Raw genomic sequence first — 21,399 nt, 5'->3', positions numbered from 1 at the left:
GAATTTAGATGATAAAAGAGGCATATTAAATTAGTGGAGAAAGATTATTTAAATAAATAATATAAAGACAACTGACTATCTGCTTCAAAGGAATTCAATTTCCCCTACTTTATACGATATAAAATAATAATTTAAAGATGGATTAAAGAGTTGGTCATAATTTAATATCCTGTAATAACCTATAATGGAAAATAATATATATATATATCCATACATAACTGAATCACTTTGTTGTATACCTGAAACTAATACAATATTGTGAATCAACTGTACTTCAGTTTTAAAAAAGAGGTAATCGTACATAAAGGTGTAAAATTACTGGGAGACTATAGGATTATTTTTATAATATTCATTTGGAAAAGTCTTTCCTTGAAGATACAAAATCTCAAGACTAAAAAAGAAAAAAATTGGAAAATTTGACTACATAAAACACAAAGTTTTCTATCACCTAGAAACAACTGATTGAATACATTTACAATATCTATAACAAGTGTAGGATTCAGTTCAGTTCAGTTCAGTTCAGTCACTCAGTTGTGTCCAACTCTTTGCGACCCCATGAATCACAGCACGCCAGGCCTCCCTGTCCATCATGATCTCGCAGAGTTCACTCAAACTCATGTCCATCAAGTCAGTGATGCCATCCAACCATCTCATCCTCTGTCATCCCCTTTTCCTCCTGCCCCCCAAACCCTCCCAGCATCAGAGTCTTTTCCAATGAGTCAGCTCTTTGCATGAGGGGGCCAAAATACTGGAGTTTCAGCTTTAGCATCATTTATTCCAAAGAACACCCAGGGCTGGTCTCCTTTAGAATGGACTGATTGGATCTCCTTGCAGTCCAAGGGACTCGCAAGAGTCTTCTCCAGCACCACAGTTCAAAAGCATCAATTCTTCAGCGCTCAGCTTTCTTCACAGTCCAACTCTCACATCCATACATGACTACTAGAAAAACCATAGCCTTGACTAGATGGACCTTTGTTGGCTAAGTAATGTCTCTGCTTTTGAATATGCTATCTAGGTTGGTCATAACTTTTCTTCCAAGGAGTAAGTGTCTTTTAATTTCATGGCTGAAGTCACCATCTGCAGTGATTTTGGAGCCCAGAAAAATAAAGTCTGACACTGTTTCCATTGTTTCCCCATCTATTTCCCATGAAGTAATGGGACCAGATGCCATGATCTTCATTTTCTGAATGTTGAGCTTTAAGCCAATTTTTTCACTCTCCTCTTTCACTCTCATCAAGAGGCTTTTTAGTTCCTCTTCACTTTCTGCCATAAGGGTGGTTTCATCTGCATATCTGAGGTTATTGATATTTCTCCTGGCAATCTTGATTCCAGCTTGTGCTTTATCCAGCCCAGCGTTTCTCATGATGTACTCTGCATATAAGTTAAATAAGTAGGATGACAAAATACAGCCTTTCCCGATTTGGAACCAGTCTGTTGTTCCATGTCCAGTTCTAACTGTTGTTTCCTGACCTGCATATAGGTTTCTCAAGAGGCAGGTCAGGTGGTCTGGTATTCCCATCTCTTTCAGAATTTTCCACAGTTTATTGTGATCCACACAGTCAAAGGCTTTGGCATATCAATAAAGCAGAAATAGATGTTTTTCTGTGGAATCTATGAAGAAGACAAAAACAACACAGGAGTCAAAAGGCAAAGTTCACAGAAGTAATGCAAATTGTCAATAAACATATGAAAAGATGATGTACCTCCCTGGTTGTTTATTGCAGTGTGACCAAATCACACCAAAATTTAGTTACAAAACAACCATTGTACTACCTTAGCAACTCTGAAGTTCAGAAATCTGGACAGATTACAGTGGGAACAGCTTGCCTTAGCTCTATAGTGTCTGAGATCTCTTCTAGAGGACTCAGAAGCTGGGGGGTGACTCCACAGCTGGGGGAATGACACCTCCTGGAGGCACCTTCATTCCAGCGTCTAAGCTGGCACTGGTGAAGGCTGGAGCTGTCCGCCAGACACCTGTGTGCCTCTCAGGTGGACTCTGCGTAACATGGAGACAGGGTTCCAAGATTGAGCCTCCCGAGAACCAGGCATAAATTGTGTTTTATGGTGTCAGTTCTGCATTAGTCATAAGCTGCCTCAAATTCAAAGACAGGTCACATAGACCCTACCTCTTGATAGAAAGGATGTAACAAAAGAATGTTTGATGAGGGATATCATTGCACCCATTCAGGGAAAATCTATCTGCCACACTGGTTATCAGGGAAAACGCAAGTCAGATAACTGGAGACCATTTACCACACATCAGACTGATAATTCTTCACAGTTTCATTCATTCTTTGGGAGAAAGAGTGCGAGGGGGGATAAAAAGGGAAGATAAGAAAAAAAATTAGGCTAAATTTACCATTATGTTTTGGCCTGATTAAAAAACAACTTGGTCTTGGACAAATTTCTTCTTTACTCAAAATGTTATTAGAAAATGACTGTTTTGAGTCAGTTCTAGTGAGGTGGATGAATCTAGAGCCTGTTATACAGAGTGAAGTAGGTCAGAAAGAGAAAAACAAATACTGCGTATTAATGTGTATATATGGAATATAGAAAGATGGTACTGATGAACCTATTTGTAGGGCCTAACTACAGACTCGGACACAGAGAACAGATTTTGGACACAGTGGTAGTCATATCCAACTCTTTGTAAACCCGTGGACTATACAGTCAGTGGAATTCTCCAGGACAGAATACTGGAGTGGTTAACCTTTCCCTTCTCCAGAGGATCTTCCCAACCCAGGGATCAAACCCAGGTCTCCCACATTGCAGGCGGATTCTTTACCAGCTGAGCCACAAGGGTAGCCTGGGGGAAGGAGAAGGTGAGACAAATTGAGAGAATAGCATTGAAACATATACATTGCTATATGTAAAATCTATAGCCATGGGAAATTGCTGTATAACACAGGGAGCTCGACATGCGGAATTGTGACAACCTGGAGAGGTGGGTTGGGGTGAGGATTGGTGGGGAGGTTCAGGAGGGAGAGGACATATGTATACCAATGACTGATTCATGTTGCTGTATGGCAGAAGCCAACACAGTATTGTAAAGCAATTATCCCCTAATTAAAAATAAAATTTTAAAAAGACTGGTCATTTTATTAGAATATGAGAAATTATTAATTTTGCACACTCCACTTAATAACTATACATTTTCACATTTACGTAAACAAAACCAAAGAAATTTTCTGTCCTTAATTTGACTCACTCTTCAACATTAGAGCACCCACTACTGAGCATAAAATTGCTTTTTTTTGCTGTTTTTTGTTGTAACTACCAGGAGTTAAGTGATTTGAGTTTACAAGTGAATAGCAAAAATGCTTTCTGTGTGTGTGAGAGAGAGAAAAAGAAGAGAGCTGTGGGAGGAGAGAGGGAGGAAGAGAGAGAAACATGCAGAATACACCTTACTTACCTTGCATTTGAACTTTTTAAAGAATTTTTTTAATCATATTCAAGAGAGCAAGAAGCTCGTGTAGCTAATTTTGTGATTTTAATAAGCTACACAAATACTTTGCTTCAAGAGAATTTTCCTATATAAAAGTTTCTTAAGTTTAAGAAATGATTTGTAAAATGGGTTACTATTTCTGGTGAAAGTTAAAGTATTATGTTGTTTTTTTTATTTAAGTGCATTAGTACATAGAGTAGTACTTTTACCAAGACTCTTAGAACAAAGTTTTTTTTCCAAAAAGAAAATAGTTTATATTCTTTATTAAAGCTATCTGTGTTCTTTTAATATTATTAATGTGAATGTCTGATTTTGTCTATTTACTATATCTGTGATATTTACGTACTGTTAGTTGATTGTTAACTGCAGGGTGCTTAGCAGAGGATTTGCATAAATTTCATGCAGCTAGATTGCTGAATATACTGTTACGCAAATTCATAACCCCACCCTGATTTTGTTTCTTGCCTTCATAGAAATAAAGACAGGGGAGTCAGGGACTAGCAAAGAAAAATGAAGAGTGCATGCTTGTTCTAGCCATCCTGGAGTAATAGTTGGAGCTGCTTTCCCCACAATATCATCTTTTTTGACACTTGCAAGAGAATAATAGATTATTATTTTGCAATTGCTCTTAAAATACAAACACCAAGTTAGCAAATTAAAAAGTTAAATTTCTCAGAGTGACATTGATTCATCTATATTGCATATATGAAATAAATATTTTATTCACTGCATCATTCAATTCAATTTCTCAACATACCTTACTCAAAACAGAGATGAATTAACTTTTTTTGTGGGCTGCCTGTTCTGATTTTCTCCTTTTGCACCATGCCCCTGCATCGTTATGCAAGAGGACAAGCTAGCATCAGTGAAACTGGTACTGAGTGAGAAACCAGAACATAAATGAGTTCCCACTCGAGGCACTTCTCAGTCTATAAATTCTCTGTCTGGAATCTGGTTGTTTTGAATTAGGAATGTGTATTCTTATAAAAGGGGCTTCTCAGTGGTAAAGAGTGGCCCTAGTGGTAAAGAATCCGCATGCCAATGCAGGAGACACCAGAGACTCCAGTTCAATCCCTAGGTCGGGAAGATCCCCTGGAGGAAATGGTAACTCACTCCAGTAGTCCTGCCTGGAGAATTCCATGGACAGAGAAGCCTGATGGGCTATAGTCCATGGGGTCACAAAGAGTTAAACACAACTGACTGACTGAGCACAGCACATTCTTATAGAAACAGTGTTCTAATATGCTATCTCCATTTTGTCCACAAAAACTTATTTAGCCTTGAAAGTGAAAGTGAAGTCCCTCAGTTCAGTTCAGTTCAGTTCAGTCACTCAGTCGTGTCCGACTCTGTGACCCCATGAATCGCAGCACGCCAGGCCTCCCTGTCTATCACCAACTCCCGGAGTTCACTCATACTCATGTCCATCGAGTCAGTGATGCCATCCAGCCATCTCATCCTCTTGTCGTCCCCTTGTCCTCCTGCCCCCAATCCCTCCCAGCATCAGAGTCTTTTCCAATGAGTCAGTTCTTCTCATGAGGTGGCCAAGGTACTGGAGTTTCAGCTTTAGCATCATTCCTTCCAAAGAAATCCCCTCACTCGTGTCCAACTCTTTGCAACCCATGGACTGTAGCCTATCAGGCTCCTCCATCCATGGGATTTTCCAGGCAAGAGTGCTGGAGTAGATTGCCATTTGTTCTCCAAGGGATCTTCCTGACCCAGGAATCAAACCCGGGTCTCCTGCATTGCAGGCAGACACTTTACCATCTGAGCTACCAGGGAAGCCCAATTTAGCCTTAATAAAATAGAAATACTATTCATTTGCTCAAATAAAGTAGAGAACAATACAAGTGTTCTATTTATACTGAACACTAGTTATTGAGGGAAAGCCAGATGAGGAGGTTGATGGAGTCATTTGTGAGATTCTGAAGGGGGCTCCAGGGAACCCCTACAAGTTAGGTCCATTATTACTTATAATTTCACTACAAAATATGTGGTTTTCCTTATCCTTGCATTGCCAACTATTAAAGCCATTTTCAATTTATTTGGGGGTCAAGGAATTATTCTGTCCTGTTACTGTGGTAGTGGCCCTTGTTTTGTTTGTAAATAGAATAAGAGAAAGAGAAGAGAAGGCAGTTGGTGACTAAGAAGAGATCTTCCTGTGACAGCAGAACAACTTGGATGAGGGGGAGGGGGAAAGGGGACGAGGTGATTTGAGTTTGTAGTAGAGGAAAGGAGGTGGCTAAAGTAAGCCATCAGGTGTCCATCTAACCAGGACAGATGGTTTGCTACCTAAGCTGGAGGTGAGGGTCAGGTGGTATAGGGTGGAAGCTTGGAAAAAGCATCTGCAATTGAATTCTCATATACATGAGATAACCATAACAAAGGGTGAGACCAGATATGTCTGAAATGACTTCATCAAGTAATCCCGTATTTTTACTCTAAATTTCCATGTAATCAATGAGACTGCTGCTGCTGCTGCTGCTGCTAAGTTGCTTCAGTCGTGTCCGACTCTGTGCGACCCCATAGACGGCAGCCCACCAGGCTCCCCTGTCCCTGGGATTCTCCAGGCAAGAATACTAGAGTGGGTTGCCATTTCCCTCTCCAATGCATGAAAATGAAAAGTCAAAGTGAAGTCGCTTAGTCATGTCTGACTCTTAGCGACCCAATGGACTGCAGCCTACCAGGCTCCTCCATCTATGGGATTTTCCAGGCAAGAGTACTGGAGTGGGGTGCCATTGCCTTCTCTAAATCAATGAGACTAGCTCTGTTTTAATGTCCCCAAGCAGACAGGTGTGGAGAAAGATTTGATCTTTGGAATTTTCTCTTTACATAATACAATGACAAGATCCTATTTGTCATCCCATCATGGAGATGATGCTCTAGCAGCTGTATACATTTATCTGCAAGCAAAGAGGTTTCCCTGGTGGCTCAGACAGTAAAGAATCTGCCTTCAATGCAAGAGACCCAGGTTTGACCCCTTGGTTGGGAAGATCCCCTGGAGAAGGGAATGACTACCCACTCCAGTATACTTGCTGGAAAATCCCATTTACAGTCCACAGGGCCACAAAGAGTCAGACACAACCGAGCGACTAACACACACACACACACAAAGAGTAAACAGGTTTGTGAGGTAAGTGTTTAGGACAGGAAAGCAAAGGAGGAATTTATGTTTCTGACTGCAGATGGTAGAGCAATGGATCTGGAATATGTTATAAGAAGAAAGAAAACTACCTAGTATGTTCCAGGCTAAAGAAGTGCTTTGGCTGACTATATTAGATTTAAATTATATACTAACTCTGATTAATAACAGATGCCTGATAAAAACCCATACCTGGTTAAAAAAAATGTAATAGAATAAACTTGTTGAGAAAATAGTATTTAAATGAAGTTAAGTGATAGGTCAGAGGTGAACACCTTGAGGCTATAAAATTGGCTATAAAAGTTATATCTTTCCAAAGATGAGCTAGGAAAAATTCTTTGTTTCCTTTCTTGTTTCCTCTTCTAAATCTCCTTTTAATAATTGTACCTCCTATACCTTGCCAACAAAGGTCCATCTAGTCAAGGCTATGGTTTTTCCAGTGGTCATGTATGGATGTGAGAGTTGGACTGTCAAGAAAGCTGAACGCTGAAGAATTGATACCTTCCTATACCAGTTAAGGCTGTCTTATTAATTCCTTTCCCTGCGACAAGAAATAGCAATACTTGTTATTATTACTTTTGATTTGCCTCTATTTTGTGCCTGGTGTATATATATATATATATATATATATATATATATATATATATATATAAAATGAAGACGAACTAAAAAGCCTCTTGATGAAAGTGAAAGTGGAGAGTGAAAAAGTTGGCTTAAAGCTCAACATTCAGAAAATGAAGATCATGGCATCCGGTCCCATCACTTCATGGGAAATAGATGAGGAAACAGTGGAAACAGTGTCAGACTTTATTTCTGGGGGCTCCAAAATCACTGCAGATGGTGACTGCAGCCATGAAATTAAAAGACGCTTACTCCTTGAAAGGAAAGTTATGAGCAACCTAGACAGCATATTCAAAAGCAGAGACATTACTTTGCCAACAAAGGTCCGTCTAGTCAAGGCTATGGTTTTCCTGTGGTCATGTATGGATGTGAGAGTTGGACTGTGAAGAAGGCTGAGCACCGAAGGATTGATGCTTTTGAACTGTGGTGTTGGAGAAGACTCTTGAGAGTCCCTTGGACTGCAAGGAGATCCAACCAGTCCATTCTGAAGGAGATCAGCCCTGGGATTTCTTTGGAAGGAATGATGCTAAAGCTGAAACTCCAGTACTTTGGCCTCCTCATGCGAGGAGCTGACTCATTGGAAAAGACTCTGATGCTGGGAGGGATTGGAGGCAGGAGGAGAAGGGGACAACAGAGGATGAGATGGCTGGATGGCATCACTGACTCGATGGACGTGAGTCTGGGTGAACTCCAGGAGTTGGTGATGGACAGGGAGGCCTGGCGTGCTGTGATTCATGGGGTCGCAAAGAGTTGGACACGACTGAGCGACTGAACTGAACTGATAAGTTGTGTCTGGAACTTTTGAGACCCCATGGACTGTAGCCTGCCAGACTCCTCTGTTCATGAGATTTTTCCAGGCAAGAATACTGGGGTAGATTTCCTTCTCTGGGGAATCTTCCCAACCCAGGGATAGAACCCACATCTCCTGCACATCTCCTACACTATAGGCAGATTCTTTACCACTGAGTCACTAGGGAAGCTTGTTCATATATATATATAAATTATATATATATATAATTTTATAATATTCAGAATGTAAAACTTCCAAAACTTTATTATATTTAGAATATAAAATTTCTAATCTTCATATCACCCCTTTAAAGCTAAGGTCATTCCACTACTTAACAGATGAGGAAACTGATGCTCAGTAAGGAGAAATATGTGTATCACATTATATTGATATGCACTTATTTATACACAGAAAATTCTTTGCTGAGGCTCAGAAATGCAGGTGTTCAGTTAAAGATAACCTTTGTCAGATGTTTCAGGTCAAACATTCACAGTGATGTAAGGGTCAGATGAGAAATAGGGGGAAATGATTGAAACTTGGCAGCAAAAACTTAAGTTTAAAATGGGAACAAACCAAAGATAACAAAGAAAAAGGAACAATGTTTTACCAGTAAATTAATTTTAAAAAGAAACTTTTAAGTAATCGTGCTTTTCGTCAAATTAAGGTTTTTGTTAGTTGTGGGAGTATGATGACTTAAAATAAGTAAAATGCTGCAGGCTTCCATTAAATGAAGTCTGGTGCCATTTACAGTTTTTTCCCCAAGTCCAGTTTATTTGCTTTGGCTTTAGCTAAGCATTGTGGGGCGTTGTTATTATGCAAACAGAAAAGAAGCTAGCGGGTTTGCAAAGTACAAGATGAACATATTTCTGAGTGTCCTAAAGCTTACACCACCAGACTCTGACATTTTGCCTTAATACTGCAGATTCCAGGTCCTCGTAAACATTGCTTTCTGATTTCTAAAACTATGGAAGTTTGAGTTAAAATATTAATTCTTTGAGTCATTGCCTCAGTCTAAATTAACTCTAGTCCTAAATATAAAAATATATATATCTGCATAAAAATATGAGGTGACATGTAATAAAGTTTTTACTATTATGAATTTTAGAATGACTATATTGCTCACGAATGGCATGGCCATAAAGTAATTAAATGGATAGGCTGGGAAGAGCGGCTGTAAAATATATATGATATTCTGTGACATTTTATATGAGTACACACAATACTTTATTATTATATTCTTTCTCATTTGAAGCTCAGCACTTTTCCTACAATAAGAATGATAGCATAATAGTCTAAAAATTTAGAATGCATGGAAATGAGGCAAGAATTTCCCAACCTTATTATTGTGGTTTCCAGACTTACTGTATATGTTTGCTATTCTGATATCCAAAAAGAAGTTTCCCAAGGATAATATTGATAATACCCAGGGTCAAATTATTTAATGTCTCAGTCCAAAATCTATCCTAGAGTCTGTTCAGTGTTTTGTGTAGAGGTGTTTTGTGGTGGCTGGCATAGTGCTGGACACATAGTGGACTTACCGCAGACAATGCTTGAGTTAAATCATCCCACATTCTTTCAGAAAACAGCGTCTATGTTTAAAAATGCTTATTTTTCTAATCCTGTGGATAGAACGAATTGCCATAGAAATAAGCAACTATCATTTTAGTTTCACAGACCTTCCATCCAGATAAAGAGAAGAGTGGATAGCGAATATATAAAACAGCAGAGACTTTATGTGATTGGGAGAAGGTCCAAGACTTTATGAAGAGCCAACTACAGCCACAGCTGTATAGCTGAATACTCCTTTTCACAGGGCACTTGGATACAGTGGCAAGAAAGCAGAAACAGAGACCAGAGAGAAAACATTGCTTTTTGCCCTTGACAGATTGTTCCTTATGGTTAGAGAAATGGAGAGACAGCAGGGATTAGAAATCCCTCTTGGATCACTGAGGGCAGGGGAGGAAACCTGATTCATCACCAGTGCTAGAAACAGCACTAACAGTTTGCGCCTTCACAGACCTGCAAAGACATTTCAGCGTGAATTCTGACCCCGGTATAGCTGGAGTGCCAGGAAGCCTAAGAACTTCTCCTAAAATAATTCCCTGTTTATTATTTTTACCATGAACAAAATAAGATTAAGTCATGATCAAGTAAGTATTATTATAGCTTAGAAACTGCAATGTCGTTATGTCTCAGGGTCCTAGGAATCTTTTTTAACCAAAGCAATAAATGTTGTTTATGACTTCTTTAAATTTGCATAATATTCTAACATGCTAATACTCTGTGAACTTTAAAAAAAACAAATACATTTACAGTGATATAACTGGCCACCAAAATGAGAGGGAGGAAACTTTACAACTGTGAGAAGTGCCAATGTTTTCATTAAGGCAATATTGACCCAGAGGATCATTGAGTATCTATTCCCTCAAATACCTCACAGCTCTGGAATGCCCGTTGTGAGAAACAAATGTCAGCACCTAAATTCCTACACTTCCTTCACTTTCTGATTCATCTGGTGAGCTGGGAGTAGGAAGTATCTTTTCTTCCCTTTTTAATGCCACTTAATGCATTGATTTTGAAATTAAAGACACTTGCTCCTTGGAAGAAAAGCTATGACGAACCTAGACAGCGTATTAAAAAGCATAGGCATTACTTTGCTGGCAAAGGTCCATCTAGTCAAAGCTATGGCTTTTCCAGTAGTCATCTATGGATGTGAGAGTTGAACCATGAAGAAAATTGAGCACCGAAGAATTGATGTTTTTGAACTGTGGTGTCTGGAGAAGAAAATGGCAACCCACTCCAATACTCTTGCCAGGAAAATCCCGTAGACGGAGGAGCATGGTAGGCTACAGTTCATGGGGTCGCAAAGAGTCGGACACGACTGAGCAACTTCACTGCACTGCACTGAACTGTGGTGTTGGAGAAGACTCTTGGGAGCCCCTTGGACAGCAAGGAGATAAAACCAGTCAATCCTAAAGGAAATCAATCCTGAATACTCATTTGAAGGACTGATGCTGAAACTGAATCTCCAGTACTTTGGCCACCTGATGTGAAGAACTGACTCCTTAGAAAAGACCTTGATGCTGGGAAAGATTGAATGCAGGAGAAGGGGACGACAGAGGATGAGTTGGTTGGATGGCATCACCAACTCAATGGACATGAGTTTGAGCAGGCTTCTGGAATTGGTGATGATCAGGGAAGCCTGGCGTGCTGCAGTCCATGGGGTCACAAAGAGTCAGACGCGACTGAGTGACTGAACTGAATGCATTGATTTGGGGGTCCCACAAAATTTGGGAAACATGGCAAACCTCCCTTACTAGATATGAACTTAATTATCCTAAGATGCCTCTGATTTTTAATGTGTTCTAAAGCAAAGAAGAACTAAGGAGCCTCTTGTTGAAAGTGAAAGAGGAGAGTGAAAATTTGGCTTAAAACTCAACATTCAGAAAACGAAGATCATGGCATCCAGTCCCATCACTCCATGGCAAATAGATGGGGAAACTTTGGAAACAGTGACAGGCTTTATTTAGGGGGGTTCCAAAATCACTGCAGATGATGACTGCAGCCATGAAACTAAAACATGCTTGCTCCTTGGGAAAAAAGTTATGACCTACCTAGACAGCATATTAAAAAAAAAAAAGCAGAGACATTATTTTGCCAACAAAGGTCCATCTAGTCAAAGCTATGGTTTTTCCAGTAGTCATCTATGGATGTGAGAGTTGGACTATAAAGAAAGCTGAGCACTGACAAATTGATACTTTTGAACTGTGGTGTTGGAGAAGACTCTTGAGAGTCCCTTGGACAGCAAGGAGATCCAACCAGTCCATCCTAAAGGAAATCAGTCCTGAATATCCTTTGGAAGGACTGATGTTGAAGCTGAAACTCCAATACTTTGGCTACCTGATATGAAGAGCTGATTCACTTGAAAAGACCCTAATGTTGAGAGTGATTGAAGGTGGGAGGAGAAGGGGACAACAGGATGAGGTGGTTGGATGGCATCACTGACTCAATGGACATGAATTTGAGTAAACTCCAGGAGTTGGTGATGGACAGGGAGGCCTGGCGTGCTGCAGTCATTGGGGTTGCAAAGAGTCGGACTTAACTGAGTGATTGAACTGAACTGAATTACTCCCTCCACCCCCAACAAAAAACAGGTATGTATAGCAACTAGGTGGAATGTACCTGTTAAAGTTTGTATTCAGATAATGATTAGAATTCTCCCTAAACATGAGTGTGAAACCAGCTTAATCTTAAATTTTTAATAAAGATATTTTTATTTTTGATAATACAGAGAAGCCTATTTATTCGGCACCTTTCGTTTTTATATAGTCCTGGGCTAGGAATAGGATTAGGAAAATGTAATGCCAGTGTACTAGGATAATGATGATACAAAATATGGGTTTCCATTACTTTCAAAAGATAAATCTTCAAACAGCATTCTAGATTAGATAGCTAAAGAAGTCCATGGTTTATTTTAATTTTTCAAAAACTGTTATCTGAAATGGTTTTAGTATCGTTAATACATCTTACTTTTCAAAGCAATGTTTTGTTTTCTTACCATCTGCTCTGAAAAGTGAAGTGTACCCAGTATGTATACTTTACCTACCAAAGAGATATCTTTGATTTAGTTTTATCTTGATGTGCTTGAAACTTAGGATATTGCCTCTAAAGGCTTCAAAAAACTTTTTCTAAAGTATGTTATACTTTATATATAGACACCTCGAAAGGTATATAAATTCAAGAACTGCAGTGCTGGGTTTTCGGTACACTTATATGTTAGGCATTATGCTAAGCACTTGATATTATCTCATTTAATTTTCTTAACAATCCTTTAAGGGCAGCACTGTTCTCATTCTCATTTTATAGGAAAACAGAAGCTTAGGGGGATTGAGCAATTTGACCAAGGTCACACAGATTCTGGGTCAAAGCCAGATTTCAAACCCAAATTTTTCTAACTCCAGAGATACCTCTCAGGATGGAAGAAATATTTCCCTGGGGAAATCTCACACAGATACAACTGCTGAAGTCTGTCCCCAGTAAACTTTAGATTTATTGCTTGCCAAAGCTATTTTTGAAAATGTGCTTCCAGGCGTGATGACTTCAATACCCATAGAATCCACGTGAACGTCCAGTTTATTCCAGGTGAAATGAAATGAGACTGCTTCTGTGATGCTTTTACACAAAAGGAATGACTCATGATTGGTAGAAGTTTAGACTCTACTGGCCTGCTAGGAGAACTATATATGGAAAATGGATCTTTCAACGCTATTTCTACAACCACTTTGAGTAAAGAACAACCAGCTATTCAGCTAAAATACTATTGGTTTCATGTACCCACAGAATTAGATGGTCAAAGATTAAGAACGAATTTGTGCATAAAACTTCTTGACATTCTTGGAATTCAATATAAAAGATAAAACAATAATAAGTAAATCAAGAGTAGCCAGTATCTACTGATGGAGAGCTTAAATAATTATACTACAAACTGACTTCCTAACTTCAACTGTCCCTGAGCTGAAATTCTTCATATATGGTAACAAATTGGGAAATTAGCCATCCTCTGTAATTGGCTATAAACAAAAAAACTTCTAGAAGGAGGTGACTACTGTGAGCACAGATTGCCCATTAATATAACATTACCATTAACTACAGTATCAATAATGAATATCAAACTAATGCTAAAAGGTATTTGTTTTATTATTACTACTGAAATATTCATTATTGTGACAAAAAACATCAGCCTTCAGTAAGGAGAAATTCAGGTGAACACATTATTTATTTATTTTTTTTTTTAAACAGGCCTTCAGAAATCATAAAATACTTTCCTTAGGAAGACTCCTGGGCCCAGGGATTTGTTTTGAAGAGATTGATCTCTGTCATTCCAAAAGACTAGAATATATCCCACTTTGTTCCATGATGGAGGAATCCCTAGTAGATACACAAGAAGCACATACATATGTTCTTTATGTTACATTTGTAATTGTCAAAACTGCAAACAATCCAAATGTCCATCAGTAGTAGAATAGATCAAGTGTGTTGTCGTTGCTCAATCGCTAAATTGTGTCTGACTGTTTGTGACCCCATGGAGTGCAGAATGCAGGCTCCTCTGTCCTCCACTATCTCCCAGAGTTTGCTCAGATTCATGTCCATTGAGCCCCCTTCTCCTTTTGCCTTCAGTCTTGCCCTGCATCAGGATCTTTTCCAGTGAGTCAGTTCTTCACATCAGGTGGCCAAAATATTGGAGCTTTAACTTCAGCATCAATCCTTCCAATGTATATTCAGGGTTGAGTTCCTTTAGGATTGACTGGTTTGATCTTCTTGCAGTCCAAGGGACTCTCAAAAGTCTTCTCCAACACCACAGTTTGGCAGCATCAGTTCTTCAGCGCTCAGTCTTCTCTGTGGTCCAACTCTGGCATCTGTACGTGACTACTGGAAAAAGCATAGCTTTGACTTATACAGACCTTTGTTGGCAAAATGATTATTCTGGTACATTCACCTTATGAAAATTCAAGGCATTCTTTTTTGTAGGTATAGTTAAGCCTTAATTAAAATTAGATATATATATGTGATATATATATGTATATATAATACACGCATACACATATTTATAAAAAATATATAATGCAAATGTATGTATTTATACACACATGTATATACATAGACATGTATTACATCCAAAATGTAACTACTTCTGATCTTCTCTGCTGTTACCTCCAACCTAAGACTACTTCAATACCTATTTTCCCCAGTTTCTCTCATGCATCCTTGGAGTCCTCACTTGTAGCCAGGATAGTTTTTAATATAGAAGCTAGGTTACATCTGTCCTTAGCTCATAACCAGTAGCAATGGTTCCCATATCAATCAGAATAAAATCCTCAAAGGAGACACATCCTTGAAAGCCTATTTTAAATAGCCTTACTGCCCAGACCTGTCACTTTTATCCCTTTACCCTGCATTATTTTTCTTTATAATTCCTATCACCAACTGACATGCCATTTACTTGGTTATTTATTGATAACTGGTGTATGTAAAGCTACCTGAAAGCAGGGACTTTATTATATCCTTAACATCAAGAACAACGCTTGCCATCATATAGCAAGCAATGAATGAATGAATGAGATCATCACCAAACCACACAGGAATTAAGGCAAAATATGTATGTCCAACCCTCTTCTATATGTTAGGCAACTAAAAGAATTAAATTACTTTGAGAAACAACAAAAAAAGTGAAATGAAATACGTACTTAATTTATTCAGGAGTAGAATTCAGGTCTTCTGTTTCTCTCTCCTTCCCTCTTCTGTTCTTCCCCTCCCCCAAGCCCACATGTACTCACGTACACAGTGGCATTGGCACAAGGAGAATGGAATAAGAAGTTCTCCTAATTGACAGAAGTATTAATGTAAATTAGAAACTACCCCCTTCAATACAACTTACAGTTGTATTGAATACAACTTACAATTTACATTAGATAGCCATAAATTATATTAATTATATATATATATACACGCTATATATGCATGTGTGTTTCTGTGTATATAATTACAAAGATTATATAATTCTAGTGGTTTAGAATTAATTGCGAGTGACATCCAGGTAAAGTTTTATTATATTGGAATCAAGCACTTTTACATGATCCTTTATTTTGTGGCCCTTTTAAATATATGATAGTAAAAAACTCATTTATTTTCCTTGCCAAAATGGATATATTTAGGACCTAGGGCAGCTCCCTCCAGCATTTTGCATTACAAAAATTTTCAAACCAAATAAAACCACTCTGTTAGATCCTGCAACAATCAAAAACTTTCCAGGCCCAGAAGATAAAATTATTTGTAAGTGAATCTGTATAGAAATTGAGATTGTTTCAGTCAAAAGTCTCGCCTCCCTGTTCTCAGAATGAATTGTAGAGCCCCTGGAGCAGACAAGGGTGTCTAAGGTTAATCTCTGTTTCTATATAGATATCAATTACCTTTTCAAAAGACTACCCAGTGGGATTTGCTACTTGGCAGCTTGTCTAAAAACTAGCTAAATGTACTAATGTGTGTAGCAGGGGAGGAAAAGGTCCAGTTTGGTTGTCAACCTAGTTCACCCTTCATTTTTTGTACAAAGAAAAAAATACGTTTCTTTTTTAAAAAGGGAGAGTTTTAAGCCCTTTCAGTTGCTAAAATAGCTGATTTCACAGTTTTGTTGGTTTATTTTGTTAATTGAAAAAAAATGGGAAACCATGATAAACCCTCAAGTGCATAATATGTGCTCACCTGCTAGTATGAGTCTCCTTCATCTCCTCCTCTCTCTTCCTAGTGAGAATATTTTATGATTTCTGAAGATCTGTGTTTTCATTAAGAAAAGCAGTAAGCATAATATCAGGCCCCATAGCTCCAAAAGTAGGTTAAATAATAAAATGAAGCCCAGGATACGAGTGTAACAAGGCCAGTGTCAGAAGATCATTCATTTATCAAGTAATTAAATCTTTCAATAAGACATAAAATGATGGTTAAAGGGAACGATGGCTTTTACTCCTGAGTGCAAAGTAACCGGTAATGTCAGAGGAGAAAGCAATGCTAAAGTTCATCTTGAAGCTCAGACTTACAGATCTAGAAGGGAAGTGTGGAAGTGATGAAGATATGCATGACTCCAGTGCGGGAATTCTTGCTTCATCTTGGCCACACAAACTTGGAAGCTGTGTAACCTAGGGCAAGTTACTTAACCTCTCTGAATCTCAGCTTCATAGAGATATAAAATTAGGATGGCAAAATCATCTATCTTGCAGAGATTTTGTGAAGATTAAATGAAGTCTTTGTTCTAAAAGTGTTTTGTAGCCAAGAATATGCTGTGATAATGTTTAGGATTATTACTGTGCTTAAATAATTTATTGAATACCCTTCTTACCTTCTGTCTTCCTCCAAAAGCCACTTCTCTAAGGTTTAGCTAAAGTTATCCCCATCCTTCCCAGGTGTCTTCCCAGGTAGCTCTAGTGGTGAAGAACCGGCCTGTGAGTGCAGGAAAACATCAGAGACACAGGTTCGATCCCTGGGTTGGGAAGATTCCTTTGAAGAGAGCATGGCAATCCACTCCAGTATTTTTCCTGGAGAATCCCATGGACAGAGAAGCCTGGCGGGCTATGGTTGCAAAGAGTCAGACATGACTGAAGTGACTTAGCAGCAAGAGCATCACAATCCTTGAGGTTTGCCTACTAGATTAGGATATTTTTCACCAATTAAATGAGAATTTTTCATATGTTCCATTTCTGAACTGGCTTGCCTTATGCCTTCAGAATAGAGCTATGGCCTTCTCTGAAAACCAAATTAATAATGCAAATACATGAACAAGAAGCTCCCTGAGACTCGTAAAGATAGGAAGACTGGAGATGGAGATTAAAACATAAGGGGGGGGGTGATATTTCCTTTTTCATCCCAAGATAGAACATTGTCCCATTTTCCTAAATATTTTTCTCTATATAATAGAAAGAAATAATGAACATATGTGCCATGTATTGTGATATGCATTAGTCATGTAATCCTCGCAACAGACTAATGCACCCTATTTTTGCCACTTATAGACAAGAACTATAGTTAGAATAAGTATTAATAGCTTGACCAGGGTCACCTACCTACTAAGTGGTAGAGTCGGGTTTTGAACCCAAACCTGCCTAATTCATTTCCCAGTCTTTTTCCATTTTTTGATTATTTACCTCCTACATTTTAACTAATTTTGCATGTCTTGTTTGCCTTTCTATCCCTCTATACGTTCATCCTTTGTATTTTTGAAATGAGTAGGGTAGAGGACTGTAACAAAAAAGACTAAGGTATAGTCCCTGTGCTCCAGAAACTATGCTAATCGACTGGCAGAAAGATGATAAGCAAACATGACTGTATGACATGGAAGAACTTAAGAGATTCATGAGATGAATCATTAGTCTCCTCCTATAACATGGGAATAATACCTACCTTGTATGGTGGTTGCTGGATAGAGTGAAATGCTCGTGTTACATGTTTGGCAAAGACCCTGACCCACACTGAGTGCTCCGTGTATGGGATCTATCATGTTGCAATGTTGCCAGCCAATCCCAGGATAATTACTAGGATACAAAGCTAGAAAAACAACTTAATGTCAGACTCAGAGACATTTTAAATGCCAGTCTAAAGAGTTTAGGCCTTCAGTGTGATGAAAACGAGTGTGCCAAGGACAGTAATCATTCTGCAAAGAAATAAGAGCTGATGATATTTTACATTACCTTTCAAAATTCATCGTAAGTGAGATGGAGTCAGTAAAAACAGTTGGAACTGGTTTAAAGGAGTGTGGTATTTGATGTACTGAAAGGAAAGATGATATTTTCAAGTCTGATGCCCTGTACTTTTTCTTCCACAGTAATTAGTGAACGCCAAAGGCAGCAACTGGAATCTGTGAGCTACTCCTCCCGCTATGCTCTGGGTCTCTTTTATGAAGCTGGCACGAAGATTGATGTCCCTTGGGCTGGGCGGTACATCACCAGTAATCCCTGCATTCGCTTCATCTCCATTGATAATAAGAAACGCAATATAGGTCAGTACCCCCATTATTCCCCTTAAATACAGTAACAATGGTGGGTGTAGATCATGAAAAATGCTGTTTAATTGAGTGTTGCCATTCTGAACAGAGCAAGCATTTAACTCCAAGCCACGGGGGATAAAATTTAATGTCACATTTGGCCAATAATAAAATACACAGTGAAACCAGCAAAGTTTTTCAGAAAATCATTCACCACATGGTTTGTATTACTTGAGTTTATGAAAATAGTGTCAGAAGGTTTAAGATTTCAAAATGGCCCAAGTTTCTATTGCTTTAATATGGATCCATCTGTATGCAAATGGATCTCTCATCATTTGTTCCTTGATGGAGTTTGTTTTTTGTTTATTTGGTTTTGTTTTTAAAATTTGATGAGTGCTGCTCTTTCCACTTCCCAGGCTAGATATAAAAAGTGAATTTTACTATATTATGAAAATCCTTCACTTCAATATAATTTTATTTATTTAATGTTCATCTAGAAGACTACATAAAATTACTTTGTATACAATGTAACTAAAATAATAGGTAAAATGTTTCATGAGCTTTACTAGGATAGGATAAAATCTACACTCCACTGTTTTTGTTGAAGATAGTAAAATTAGATTTGAATTGCAAGAATAAACTTAACATTCCTTTTGGTCATAAAGGTGAAAGCATATTCTTATTTGTAGAACTGTAGTGATCACTACGATACTACTTTTTGTGGAAGAAACCGTAATGGTCTAAAATGACTAAATTCTTAAAAAGAATCATCACTGCAATTTGTTATGGTGTTTTATGGTGTAGTGATGGTTTCATCAAGCATTAGTTAAAAGTTTCGCTGATAAAATCACCAGCTAACATCTCTTGGCTTGCCAGAACTTTATAATGACAGAACTGGGCTGGAGTAGGGTTTTTATATCAGAGCACATGATCTTAGAAAAATGTTTCTTTTATAACTTAAAACTCCCTAAGGGCTGGCCTGTTTATGTTAACATGATATCGCATATATGTACAATCAGCAGTTCATGAAATGCCCTGTAACAGCCATGGATTAACCATTTTTAACTCGACAACTGCTTTGTTCTGAGAAAAGGAAAATAGCCCTTGGTCTTCTCATGTTGTATGTCAAACCTTCTGTCTGTGAGCCAGAAAGAGAGTCCTCACCAGAAACCAAATCAACCGGCACCTTGAGCTTGGACTTCCCTTTGCCAGAACTGAACGAAGTAAATTTCTGTTGTTTAAGCCATCCAGTCTATGGCAGCCCAATCTAACTGATACATTAGAAGGAAGAAGCTAGGGAGACTTCGTGACTGACTGAGTCAATAAAAGAGCAGTATCTTCAAGGACCTAGGATTTATCCATCTCTGCTCTCTTCCATTCTTTTTTTTCTAAGAGTTTTTTCTTTGTTTTTTTTTTAATTTATTTATTTTAATTGGAGGCTAGTTACTTTACAATATTGTAGTGGTTTTGCCATACATTGACATGATTCAGCCATGGGTGTACATGTGTTCCCCATCCTGAACCCCCCTCCCACCACCCTCCCCATCCCGTCCCTCTGGGTCATCCCAGTGCACCAGCCATAAGCACCCTGTTTCATGCATCAGACCTGGACTGGCAATCTGTTTCACATATGATAATATACATGTTTCAATGCTATTCTTTCAGATCATCCCACCCTCGCCTTCTCCCACAGAGTCCAAAAGACTGTTCTATACATCTGTGTCTGTTTTGCTGTCTTGAATATAGGGTTATCATTACCATAACCTCAGATATGCAGATGCAACCACCCTTATGGCAGAAAGTGAAGAGGAGCTAAAAAGCCTATTGATGAAAGTGAAAGTGGAGAGTGAAAAAGTTGGCTTAAAGCTCAACATTCAGAAAACAAAGATCATGGCATCCGGTCCCATCACTTCATGGGAAATAGATGGGGAAACAGTGTCAGACTTTTATTTCTGGGGGCTCCAAAATCACTGCAGATGGTGACTGCAACCATGAAATTAAAAGACGCTTACTCCTTGGAAGGAAAGTTATGATCAACCTAGATAGGATATTCAAAAGCAGAGACATTACTTTGCAACAAAGGTTTGTCTAGTCAAGGCTATGGTTTTTCCTGTGGTCATGTATGGATGTGAGAGTTGGACTGTGAAGAAGGCTGAGGGCCGAAGAATTGATGCTTTTGAACTGTGGTGTTGGAGAAGACTCTTGAGAATCCCCTGGACTGCAAGGAGATCCAACCAGTCCATTCTGAAGGAGATCAGCCCTGGGATTTCTTTGGAAGGAATGATGCTAAAGCTGAAACTCCAGTACTTTGGCCTCCTCATGCGAGGAGCTGACTCATTGGAAAAGACTCTGATGCTGGGAGGGATTGGGGGCAAGAGGAGAAGGGGACGACAGAGGATGAGACGGCTGGATGGCATCACTGACTCGATGGACGTGAGTCTCAGTGAACTCTGGGAGTTGGTGATGGACAGGGAGGCCTGGTGTGCTGCGATTATTGGGGTCACAAAGAGTCGGACACGACTGAGCAACTGATCTGATCTGATCTGATACTGTATTGGTGTTTTTCTTTCTGGCTTACTTCACTCTGTATAATAATAGGCTCCAGTTTCATCCACCTCATTAGAACTGATTCAAATATATTCTTTTTAAAGGCTAAGTAATATTCCATTGTGTATATGTACCACAGCTTTCTTATCCATTTGTCTGCTGGTGGACATCTACGTTGCTTCCATGTCCTGGCTATTATAAACAGTGCTGCGATGAACATTGGGGTACATATGTCTCTTTCAATTTTGGTTTCCTCAGTGTGTATGCCCAGCAGTGCGATTGCTGGGTCATATGGCAGTTCTGTTTCCAGTTTTTTAAGGAATCTCCACACT

General features: G+C 38.7%; 1 protein-coding gene across 2 annotated transcripts in view; it reads left to right on the top strand.

Moving 5' to 3' along the window:
• The window catches only part of RNLS (renalase, FAD dependent amine oxidase), a 282,481-nt gene that overhangs the window by 199,558 nt on the left and 61,524 nt on the right, over positions 1–21,399 (top strand). For both annotated transcript variants that reach the window (XM_025274379.3, XM_025274381.3), the window contains exon 5: positions 18,362–18,535. In XM_025274379.3, coding sequence (XP_025130164.3) covers positions 18,362–18,535 — 174 coding nt within the window. The remainder of the gene's footprint in view (positions 1–18,361; positions 18,536–21,399) is intronic.

This window comes from Bubalus bubalis, chromosome 23 (assembly GCF_019923935.1).
Source record: "Bubalus bubalis isolate 160015118507 breed Murrah chromosome 23, NDDB_SH_1, whole genome shotgun sequence".
Classification (NCBI taxonomy): Eukaryota; Metazoa; Chordata; class Mammalia; order Artiodactyla; family Bovidae; genus Bubalus; species Bubalus bubalis.
The sequence above is the reverse complement of the archived record's forward strand: the minus strand, read 5'-3'. Positions and strand labels throughout refer to the sequence as shown.